The sequence below is a fragment of the Acinonyx jubatus genome, chromosome A2, assembly GCF_027475565.1.
Source record: "Acinonyx jubatus isolate Ajub_Pintada_27869175 chromosome A2, VMU_Ajub_asm_v1.0, whole genome shotgun sequence".
NCBI classification, from domain to species: Eukaryota; Metazoa; Chordata; class Mammalia; order Carnivora; family Felidae; genus Acinonyx; species Acinonyx jubatus.
The window spans coordinates 24,438,468-24,450,953 of record NC_069383.1 but is presented as its reverse complement, the minus strand read 5'-3'; the positions used below and the strand labels follow the sequence as shown (position 1 = coordinate 24,450,953).

Sequence of the window (12,486 nt, the reverse complement as noted above, 5' to 3'; positions counted from 1 at the left end):
TCAACATAACCTACTGAAGATTAAAGGCGAACTACTTTGAGTTTCTTGGGAAGGGGCTTTTGGTAACACAGCCTGGGAGTCACTTTTTTTTTTTTTTTTTTTTCCTAATGATAATTAAAGGTTAAATTAACCTCCAAGGAACGTTAGTATTGGTCTTCTCCCCTCAATTTATGTTGAAGGGAGAAAAGCCCTTTTTTCCATCCTGTGAGGAGTGACATTTTCATTTAAAAGCACTTTCCTAACTTGTATATCCATTGAGTGCATAGGAACAGAATCGAGGAAAGCACACGGAATGTTCTGGAAGCCTCTGATTAACTATATTTCTTCTGTCGACATCACATGGGTATCTTGCCTATGTCATAGTTTCAGAATAGTCTGATCTTCTAGGGTTATTTGCCGACGAGCTTCCTGTGGTCTGCCAGACTTTTTGCCCTAGAACAGAAAGAAAGAATCATTTGCTCAGATTCTATTACTTTTTTCTAACGATTCTTTTCTTTTATCCACCAGGATACCCAAAAAGCAAAGCAGTTTCTGCCCTTCCTTCAGCGGGCAGGTCGTTCGGAAGCTGTGGTGGAATATGTCTTCAGTGGTTCTCGTCTCAAGCTGTATTTGCCAAAGGAAACTTGCCTTATCACATTCTTGCTTGCGGGTAAGTCTTGTGTGTCCTGTGTCCTGATAATTCTTCCTGGAGCTCAGAAGTCCTGCATGGAGGTCATGTGCCTTCCTTTCCCTTGTGTTGTGGATAGGACCTTGAACCCATCTAGGTGTTTTAGTCTCTAATTGAGACGTGAACACAAAATTTGTAGATTTGACCCCTCTGTTACGGCAGACCCAGCACTGCCCTCTCCCTGTTCCTCATTTCTACCAACCACAGGATAGAAGAGTAGAGTAGCTTAAAAGTAGCTTAAAAATGTATCCTTGCACAGCCTGAGTGAAGGGAATTCCAGACAAAGGAAAATCTTGATGGAATTCTCACAGTGGTTATTTCCCATCTGGGGTAGAAACGCCTGTCATGTTAGTCGTGTGCAATCACCCAAAGGGCTGACATACCCTCCCCTCGTATCTCCCTAGGCAGTGCCCTTTGTCTCTCTTTTATTCTTTTCAGGTGTCATTAGGATCCAAATCTTTTGTGAAAACTCAGACATGACATTACCTTCACAGACTCCTGCATCTATAGTATTTCTCTGTTGCACTAAGTTTGACACGCAAGGGCAAGCCACCCTTTCTTTGCTGACTGAACGTGCATCTCTCTTACCCTATCTTTTCTTCTAGTAGCTTAATATTTCACAACCCAGTAAGACTCTGTATCAACTGTGCTCTTCGAGCAATTTACATTTATGCATTCAAGGAGCAGACTGCTTTATTTCTTCCCTGATGGCAGATAATAAAGTTATTTATTTCTAGTCAGTACTTCGCAGAGACTGTGCTCTTTGAGAGAAAGTGTCATTTTACTTCAACACCCCACACTCCACTCCTGTACACACAAGCATTCACTCACTCACAAAGGACATATTCCGCCGTGTCCTCCTGGTGCACGTCGCCTTTTCTGTTGCTGCTCTGTTCCCTCAGCACTACTTCTGTTGGATTCTTTAGTAGAATTTGCCACGAGGGAAGAGAAATGGGAGCCACACTTGCTGTCCCCTGCCAGATTGCCTCAGCCTCCTTTTCCTAGAAGGCACCGAGAGTTTCTTCTCTGGATAAGGGCCTCCCCCAGGCCCTCACTAAATGGGTTGTTATGTGAGATAAATCACTCACCAAACACATGGCCGTGACGCTCACTGCTGCTGCTGGGCCGCCACTTCTGGCTGAGGCTCTCTCTCATACTCTTTAGAAGGTAATGATCACTGCACAGCTCTGCAGGCTTTCTGAAGGGACTAATTGAAGTACGACATGAAGCTCAGAGGCAGCTGCAGAAAGGAAGGACCAAACCAAACCCATACCACACTGGAGGGCTGTGCTCTTGTGAGTGTGGCAGGGGTACACCGAGGGGTAGTGTGGCAGTGTGTGAGGGAGGCCATCTGTGCCCTTTGCTTAAGATTTCCGGAGCGGAGAAGTTTCTTATCAGTGAATTCTTGTTGTTACAGAGTTTGAAGTATATATTCAGCTTCTCCTTTGGTCTGTACCTGCAAAACAAAAGTGTCCTCTTTGGCAGTGTGGAGCTTTATCCCTGAGGTGAACAAGAGAAAAAGGATCATTCTTTCTGGGAAGCTTGGCCATAGGTTTATAGGGGAAAGAAAACATTGAAGTTCTGGCTTCTAAACTCAAAACGACCTGAATGGAGCCAGCTCAGAGCTTAGACCTATCCTGGCTGGATTTTTTCCGCAGAACCCTTCTGATTGTACTTTCTTTCCCATGGAGCATTTGTCTTGCTTGACTGTTCTGGACTTTAGCCACCTGCCAGAAAGGCATTGTCCTGCTATATATGTATAGTAGAATATGTGTTGCTTGAGTGTTCACTGGGGCAGTTTCCAACCCACTGAAACCCAGACTCATGCAGCCTGGTCACTCGCCTCTGCAGCAGCCAGTTCCTGTGTGGACTTGGCATTATTCTAAGCTTAGCAATTCAAAAGACAGTGCCTGCATTAACATATATTTTGAAAGATAGATTACCAAGGCAAATACATGATAAAATAGAAGCTTTTACAGTTTTCTCCTGCCATACTATATGCGGTTATATTCCGCTTCTCCTGGTTTCTTTAGAAACCTAGCAAGGATACAGGACGGTGAAAAGTTGTAAGAGCATGCAAGCCTCGGTTTGAATCTGCACAAGCAGGTGACTTCAGGGAGGTTTTTACTCTCTTGAAGCCTTAGTTTAGACTTCAGTTAACTAGAGAGTGTTTGTTGCCTCTTGGGATTTTTGTGAGGGTTTAATGACATGTACAGAGAGTTCAGAACAAGCCTGTCATGAAGTGGATTATCCCATAAATATGTTTCCTTCCCCTTCCTCTCACAAAGACTTGGTGAATTCATTCACAAGTAGAGCTTTTCTTAACTCTTACATGGAATGGTATACTTGTACAGTGTGAGTGCACAGGGCTCTGGCTCTACCGTGGGGACGCTGACCTACCCGAAATGGAAATAAATCAAGGAAAGTTACTGTTCTAGCCTCCTGCTGAATGAGCAGAAAGCTCACTGAAGGAAAGGCCCCTGGCTTTTTCCCTTTGAGTTTAGAGCAAGCAACTCTACATCCTGGTAAGACGTGGTCCTGGGTGTCGGGACACTCTAGAGGGAAGACAGACATGCAGACAAACTGCAGTATTGGGCACTAGGTGAGAGAAGTATTTACAAGGCACACAAGTAATACAGAGGAGGGAATAAGTGGTTACGTAGACAGAGATCAGAGATGGCCTCCCTGAGCAGCTGATACCTGAGCTGTATTTTGAAGGACAAATGAGAGTTTGCAGTGCTGGCACAGGAGGGGCAAAGGAGGAAGAGCCACGTTCTAAATACAAAGGTGTAGAGGTTTGATATATCTCGGGTGTGTCAGACAACTGTGACCCCTTTGGTCTTGGTGGAGTATGAAGAGTTGAGGGGTTCGGGTGGGATGAGGGTGCGAATGCAGACGGGATATACCGTGGACCTGCAGAGTCACTCAGGGTATTGAACAAGAGAGTGACATGCTCACACCTGTGTTAAAGGAAGTTTATTTTGGTGAATACATTGGAGTAAATGAGGCTGGAGGCTGAGAAAGCAGTTAAGAAGCAAGAGGGGTGGGTAGAGGCCTAAAATCTGGCAGTGAAGAAGAGGAGAGGTCGGAATAATATTTAGGAGAAAGACTTGGTAATTCAGGGAAGGACTGGATTTTGGGGGGTCAGAAATGGGGGTGTCATTGAGGGTAGGAGGGAAGTAACTCGTCCAAGGCTCGAGTTTTTGGGCACATTGGGATGTTCACCAGCACGGGCAACACAAAAGTAAGAATTGGTTTTAGGAACAGATAATTGGTGGTCAGAGGATTAGGCGGAGAATCCTGGGAGTAATGTTCAGGAAGCCAAGAGAGGAAAGAATTCCAACGAGTCAGCAGTGTCAGATTTTACCTAAAATATCAAGTCGGTAAAAACTTTGAAGCAGTTTTATACTGTTTATCAATTAGTAAGTCACAGATGACCTTTGTCGGTGCGATTTCATCAGACTTGATTCAGCTAAAGTCAGATTACAGGCGATTAGGGTGTAAATGTGGGAAATGAGGAACAAAATCAAAAATAGAGTGCTCGTTACGAAATTCTCACAGAGAACGCAAAAGGAATGCATAAAAATGAAAGCTAAAGGGTCACAGTAACAACCTAAGGATGTCAGCGACTTGAATGCTTTTATAACCATAATTCTTTCTCAAGACTAGAACAGAACCTGGCTTGTAGTTGGAAAAGCTATTCAGTATACCTATTGTTTCCTTCCTTTCTTTCCTTCCTTCCTTCTTTCTTTCTTTCTTTCTTTCTTTCTTTCTTAATGTTTATTATTCATTTGGAGAGAGACTGTGAGCAGGGGAGGGACAGGGAGAGAGGGGGACAGAGGATCTACAGCAGGCTCCGTGCTGACAGCAGAGACCCCGATGTGGGGCTTGAACTCACAAACTGTGAGATAATGACCTGAGCCAAAGTGGGATGCTTAACTGACTGAGCCACCCAGGCACCCCCCGGGTGGTTTTCATAGCACCAATTACAGAAGGTAAAACTTAACAAAATCTTCTTGGCAAATGAGGATATGAAAAGCATGGATGAGAAAATATCATAGGGAGCATGAGATGCACTGGTCTGAACTCTGAGGACAAGAAATGAAGAAAGGCTGCAAGGAAATTATTAGCAGAGCAATGACCTAAAGGAGACCAAAGGAATGAGATGGATAGAGAACAGGGAGGAGGGAGTGTCCTTAGAGGAGGGGACCCTTGGTCTCCTGAGACACCAACTACAAAGAACACTGAACGTGGGTGTAGACACAGATGCAACATTCACACTGTGGGGCAGTTCACCTGGTTCAGTGAACCTCGTTGCACGGCTTTGCAGGTGAGGGTGGATGTGCCCTACATCATGGAAAAATGGCTTTCTGCTGGAAACAATGTCTCTCTGCAGCCAGGAGGGAGTTTGCGCTGTGATTCTCAAGGGGAAAGTCAAGGGAATTGTTCAGCAATCCCATATGTGCTGCTCTCATTAATCCCAGCCTTTTCAGAGAGCCCTCTGGACTTCAAGGTGGGCTGGATACTTTCCATTTTCATGTGGCCTTTTTTGGGCAGACGGCCCCGCAGCTTGATAGGGAGTGGCATTTGGCCCAAGCCAGCTGGCCTCTCTGTCACGGTTCCTGCACCCCTGTATGCGGAATGGTTGCTTGGTCAGATGGGATGGCAGGTGGGGCTGGGCAAAGTCAGCTGTAGCTAACAGGTCAGTGCCTCCTGATAGCTATCGCCCTTTAGTCCTTTGAGCACCTGGCTTAGGTTTGGTCGGTGAGCAGGTGACCTCACACCATCAGAACGGAGACTGTTGACGGTCCCTCTGCTTGCTGCTGTGGCCTCCTCCTGTGCATACTTATTTCTTTCACAGAGGCGATCACAGTCAGGTCTTGTCTTGAGTTCGCAGAGAAGCCAAGATGCCTGGGCAGCCTGCATTTGTTTAAGAGCATCCTTTTTCCTATCCAGCATTTAGTGCACTCCGTGCTTTTCCTTCCATTAGAACAAAAGCAATTTACCCCCACTCTTTGGTTTTCATTTCTTTTCACTTGTCATGTGTTTCACATTTTAGTTTCCTTGTCTGAAGGGACAAGTGAAGTGCACGTATTTGCAGATCACTTAGCCTTTGATTCACATTTTTATTTAATGGCACCAGTGGGCATGGAGAGTGTGTCATTGCTATGACCTTTATAATACATTGCCTCATTTTGAATGACTTTCTTAGCTCTGGGGTATCTGGGTCATGCTAAAGGCATGTAGTCCTGTTGGCTAAGCAGAGCAAGTATCCAGGTAGTGCTGGTAAACAAATGCCCGAATTATAAAAGAAGAATAATTTGAGGTTGCAGTGCAAAGTAATCCAGGTAGTCTTATATCAGGTTATTTGGTATCTTTCGCTAACTCACTGAGCTCACCCCATTTGCATTTCCCTGTTCCTGAAGCTAGGACAGCAATATGTATGAGGAATTGTGGACTCGGGTAGGTTTGGAGTGTGGATGCCAGTCATCTTGGTTGGAACTCATGGTACAAATCACCTAGAAGGCAGCAGCCACCTGGCAGGGGGTTCCCATGTAGATCACAGTAGGTGACTTTTAATTAACCAGTTACCTAGTCATATGAAACAAGACTAGAAAATGAGACTTCCCTTTGCCTGCCCTTTGGCATTTTTCAATTTCTCTCTCTCTCTCTCTCTCTGATTACAACTTCCCAGTGCAGCTGCATTATGACAAGGAAGACAGTGAAAAAAGGTTCTAGATATCTAGGGTTTGATAAATTTTGATGTGCATGGTGGGTGAACTAAAGGTTCGACCATGTGTCCTTCCACCCTGAATGTCTTTCAGTAAAGTAGCTCATGTCCTTTCTTTTTAACGCCTCTTCTCCACAACCAGTTCTAATAGGAATAACAACTGTCTGTTTCTCAGTAGACCAAAAACTTCAAATGAGAGAGAAGGGAAGGTGAACAGGAATATCATCCCCATCTCCTGGCCCCAGGAATGGTGGATCCCCATTGATTACCAGTGCCTCACCAAATTACACAATTAAAACCGATGTATGTTTGAGTGAGAAATCCCATTCTGCTATCACAGAGGTGCTAATGAATCAGGCTGTTACGTGGTTGTGTTTGCTGGGCTTCTATCCTTAATTAAGCAATTACGGGGTCTGCTGATACTTATGAATTCCTTTCAGATGCTTTAATTGAATTGCAACTTAATGGGTATTTGTAAAGTGGGGTATTCTCTCTCTTGGGACTTGGCCAGTTTGGTTCTGTCTCCACCGCCTACTTGCTTTCAGTTGGGTCCCAGTACCGGAAATGGGCAGCTTGACATGCCCATTTCTGGAGCTGCACTAGTTCTTCACTCTTAAAGATACCATTGTATGAAGTTTATGAATTATGTTCATGTCAGGATGTCCTGGAGGGCCACTCGTGAGGAAAACATTAGCGCAATAAACAGGTTAGGGGAGACTTTTTTGATGAGGCCAAGATTTTGTAAGCCCACTATAAGAAAAAGCAGTCTTTGATAGGTAGATTATGGGCGATGCATAAATTAATATGACAGTTTCTGCTTCCCTGAATAGCTTTTAGTCTAATAGTGTAGACAGCTATGTGCAAAACTTGAACAAGGAAAAATAAAAAGGAGTTGTGAAAAGCATAGGCAACATACCAGGAGAGTGCAGAGGAAAAAAACAATTAATTGGGGAATGGCAGAGACTTTACAAGAGAGGTGGCATTTGAACACCCAAGATCGGGAGCATTTCTTTTGGCAAGCTAGGTGTGATTGATCTAGGCAAAACGACTTAGCCTATATTATTAGTTCTCAGGAAGAGTAGCCTGAAAGAAGTGGTTTTGCACAGGCGCGTAAACCTCCTTCACTGCCCTCCTGCCATTGAGCGTTCAGTGAGTGCTCTCCCCACGGCTGCTGGCCTCTGCACGTATACGATACCACCAGCCCTGGTCATGTCACGTGGATGAACGTGCAGGCCTACCAAGATAGCCTGATTATCTCCCATCTTTAGATCATGAATCATCCCCAGAATGAGCCTCATGTTTGTGGGTCATTCAATGGCATGGCTATTTAATAATTTATTTCCACTTTGCATTGGCTAGGAATTTAGAAATACATAAGTTCCAGCCTTCAAGCAAAGTAGTTGTGTCTACTGAAGTAAAGAATGTATAGACATGAAGAAAAAAATACATGCTTAAGAAGGCTAAGAGTAGGGGAAGCATGCTTTAAAAACTATACAAATGAAAACCGCTCCTGATTTTTCTAAAATAATCATGTACATTGTGATACTGTCAGGAAGGCTAAGGCAATCCTGGTTTACAGCCCAGCAGTACAACATCCGAAGAGGGGTGGAGCTGAGTGCTGGTTCAGCGCAGGGCAGGGGAGGCCTAGGGTATGATACTCCATCCAAGGACCACCTTTTTAGGAAGGATGTCAGCAGATTGCAGAAGGATCAGAGGAGAGTGAGCAGGACGGTAAGAGACCTAGAAATGCCAGGACCTGAGGACTAGTCGTAGGTATCAGAGGAGACTCCCAGGATGTAATGGGTATTTCAGGGTCCAGAGGCAGAGATTCAGTCTATTTGGTAGCCATTTCAATTTTTTTTTTTTTTTTTGGAGTCAGTAATAAATAAAGACATCAATAAAAATAAGATTTGTTCAGCATGGTTTAATGGCAGTCACAGACCTGGGAGCTAACTCTTAAAGACAAATTCTTGCTCTGCTCTCCTGCTTCCGGGTTAATTATTTCCATCCGACTGGTCTGCTTATCTTAGTATGATGCTGGGACCTGGAGGTGAGGGAGACAGCAAGGCCCACATGGCAGTTCTGTGCCAGCCTGTCTAGAGACCAGCAACCAAAGGGAAGCATGTTAGCGGTGCACAACCTTCTGTGGAGCCCAGCAGACTGCCGAGGGCGGTGCAGCCTCCTAACTGGGATGCTTAGCCCTCGCCCTCTCGGTTGGGTTTTCTGTGCCAAGAAGAGAAAGATGTTGATTTATCCTCAGCTGTTACGGGATGGGCTCATTCACTTCCTCTGGATGGATGGGTCAAAATTAAGAGAAAAGAATCCTTTCCTCCCAAATCTTTGGACTTTTGCCTTCTACTGTTGCTTTTTACTCTTGATGCTTTTGAGTTTTAATAATAGTTGAGACAAGAGAAAAAATATCCTGGATGGGAATTGGACTGATTCCATGCAAAGCTAATAAGAGCTAGTAGAGTGGTACAAAAGGGTCACACCTGGGAGCTTTTCCTTCAGGGTTCCTTTTCTGTTCCTTCTCCCCACCCCACCCCCCCACTTGACCGTTCTTTCTGGGTCGGTTACAGGTTATGTAGGCTGCCTTCCACCTGGTGGGCCTGGTGGGCCTGGTGGGGAGGGACTGGGAAGCTGCTCTCTGCTGGAGCGTTTCCAGTACCAGCACCTGTCTCTGGTTGTGCCCAGATACCTCCGTTCTAACTCCGTCCTTGTGTTTACCAGAAAAGTACATGTCAGTGTGGGTTTTTCATTGTCATCTTGTTAGCCTGTTGGCATTTGCCAGCAGCCATTTAGTAGAAGTGGTGGTAAGCAGCAACATCCAGGGTTGGGCTACTCTCCACTCCCCCTGCCCTGTGGGGTGTCTATTTGGCCAGCCTAATAGTAGAAAATGGCAGGGCCTGGATGCGAGAGAGGGAGTATAAATGGTGTGGTAATTTGAAATTAAAGGGAAATGCTTTGAAATCTGGTAATGGGCAGCCCCGGGGTGAACAGTACACACTGCCTATAAGACTTCATCCTGGTTGCTATGGGAACCACCTCTCACATCCCCTTTTCAAGCAGAGCTATGACTGGGTTTAAAAAAAACATAGTTCCTCATCATGAAAAACTATCTTTGCCCCCAAACCCTAGATCATTGCTTACCTTGGATTCCTTTCAGAAAATTTTCCTGAGGCTTCCCCAACCTGGTGGACTGTCTGTGCCACTCTGTGCCTGGCCCTTGGTATAAAATTTGAATGAATGGCACTAACACTGACATGAGAATTAGAATACACTAGGTGCCCGGTGTGGGTAGCTGGCCCTAGCACACCCTTGTGTTGCCCCAAGTGGACGCCACAGGTGTTTACTCAAGGAGCTGGGTAGAACCACTGGCCCCATGATACATATCCTCAGGCCTCATGTATGTGGGGCTCCAAGGAAGCCCAAAGATCTGCCCTTAGTCTCACTGCCATGGGATTGGTCCCGGATTCTGATGTAGGGCTGCCAAGCACAGAACTTGTGGGAGCAAGAACAATTCACAGAAGTTCCTTTCATATCTGAGAGACATCTGAGACACAACTGCATTCTCTGTCATGTTTTTTCGCCATTTGCACTTTCCCCCATTTATTTAAATTACCATGTTAACCCAGACTATTAAATTTGGTTGTGTGTGTGTGTGTGTGTGTGTGTGTACGCGTACGCGCGCACGTGTGTGTTTTGTTTTTGCTTTTTTAACCACCCTTTGCCTAGGATAAAGTAAATGAAGTCTACATCTCTGTTCAGTAGCCTTTGAGTCCTGGACATATGGCTCCCTTCACGGTTGGCTTATAGGCTTCTAAGTGGGCTCTGGAGAAACTTTGTTTAAGCTTTCTGGATTCCCTGTAGTTTTTCCTTATTATATCCGTGCTTTGCAACAGTAGTCCTGACTAAACCCTAGTAACTCCCGTGCTTACCTTCACTATATGTAGGAAGTTACTTAAATTGACTACTTTGTCTACAATGGGTAGAGAAGTTCCCGTTTCCCTGCCCTGGTGTGCCTCCTTCTCCTGAGCTTGTACATCTGCTAGTGATTTTTCTAGGGTTAATTTGGGTGTTTTTATTTTTAAATTGGAACATGGTGTCTGTCTCTTCTCTGTGTGTGTTTTGGATGCAGCCCCTGTGCTAGGCATGCGGTTATTAACTCTACTGATACACCAGTTCACTCATTAGCATTTGCATTTTAAATTACAAGCTAGAGCAGACGACATCTATGCTATATTTGTACCATTGCCTTCTTCATGAATGATGTCGTATGTGCAGGGAATTCAGAAATAACTCCTCTAGGGCCCTGATGTATTTTAGTCTCTTTCAGCTATTTCTTTTTCACTCTTGATTCTCATTGTTTGATAGGGATTTTTTTTATTCTGTTCTAAGTTTAGACCTATTTGTGAGTGCTACTGATTGGGAAGTGCTAATGACAACCCAACCCTTTGTATCAAAATAGGCATATTGCACAGAGTGGCCACCTTTCCCTTTCGCATTGTGCTCCTGGTAAGCAGTGCGCTTTGATAAGAAAGGAGGGAATTTTCTCCTCCACCGTTTGGTGGGCGAGAAGACATGGTAAAGGGCACTTGTTCTTGCTTGTATTCATGCTCAGATCCCTCCTTTTTATAGTTGATTAGTCCACGGTTATTTGTTAAACCTGTTATTGCATGGTGCTGCATGGGGAAGAAAGGGAAACTGTATGCCTTCACGGAGCTTATTTTTGACAAGAAGCACATTTAGATTGCACTAAGGACAGCACATACTTTAATAGTATGAGACCAGGTTAGAGGTGGCCTTTTTAAGTTTAAGTTCAGTCCTCTTGGGGGAACTGTTGCTATTGGCACATGGTGACTTCAGCACCTCAGGCACAAGAACCAAATCAGAAATGCCCACACATGGGGGCGCCCGGGTGGCTCAGTCAGTTACGCATCCGACTCCGACTCAGGTCATGATCTCACGGTTTGTGGGTTTAAGCCCCATGTCAGGTTCTGTGCTGACTGCTCAGCCTGGAGCCTGTTTCAGATTCTGGGTCTCCTTCTCCTTCTTCCCCTCCCCTTCTTGCATTCTGTCTCTCTCTCTTTCAAAAATTAATAAACATTACCCCCAAAAAATAAAAAAATTTAAAAAAAGAAAGAAATGCACAGCCATGGATCACGGACCTGGGAGTGGAACCTTCCTAGGCTTAGGCGTGCCCAGATTAGCTTAAGCTAGTGTTTGGCTGGTTTCTGGCAGGAGATTAGGGGCAGAACTCTGGTACATAGGTCTGTGTTCATGCCATCGTGCTGTTTCTTTGTGGTCTTCAAGTTTGGTTCTCTTGAGTTCTGTCACAGGGACCCTTCCATTTGGTGAAATCTAACTTAAAACATCATGAAAAGTCCCGGGAAGTCGTATGGGAAGTTGTGCATTCTGGGTAAGCAAGCAAAAAATTTTCCAACTAATATAAACAATTTCTGTTCCCTCCCTCCCCACTGTCCTTCTCACTGAAGATCTCCTCTCATGTAGTCATCATTCTGCAAAGTAGCTGCTGGAATAACCAAAACATAAAGAGTTGCATTTGAAGCTCGTGATCCAAGTACAGATGTGTTAGTTTAGAACCTGATCCCACTAAGGTGTGTCATTGTCACACATGGCATTTCATACAATAATAAAAGAAATTGCGTGGTAATGGCATTTTTATTTTAAATGTTTATTTTTGAGAGAGAGAGGGAGATAGAGCATGAGCAGGGAAGGGGCACAGAGAGAGAGAGAGAGAGAGGGGCACAGAATCCAAAGCAGGCTCCAGGCTCTGAGCTGTCAGCACAGAGCTCAACACGGGACTCGAACTCAAAGATCACAAGATCATGACCTGAGCCAATGTTGGGCGCTCAACCTACTGAGCCACCCAGGCGCCCCACGCGGTAATGACATTTTAAGCCTACTCTCCTGTTGACCCATTTCATGCTATGAGACTGGCCTCATGGTAAAAACTGCCACATCACATTTACTCCTTACTCCCTTAGCAAATAGGGTTACCCTATGAATGAGTGCTTAATAACTTTTTTCCAGTTCCAAATCCTACTTCACATTTGATACAGCTCTG

At 44.8% G+C, this 12,486-nt stretch overlaps 1 protein-coding gene across 2 annotated transcripts in view; it reads left to right on the top strand.

Annotated features, from left to right (window-relative positions):
• Nucleotides 1-12,486, top strand: part of SND1 (staphylococcal nuclease and tudor domain containing 1) — a 420,776-nt gene that overhangs the window by 269,489 nt on the left and 138,801 nt on the right. For both annotated transcript variants that reach the window (XM_027075404.2, XM_053218125.1), the window contains one exon: nt 508-649. In XM_027075404.2, coding sequence (XP_026931205.2) covers nt 508-649 — 142 coding nt within the window. The remainder of the gene's footprint in view (nt 1-507; nt 650-12,486) is intronic.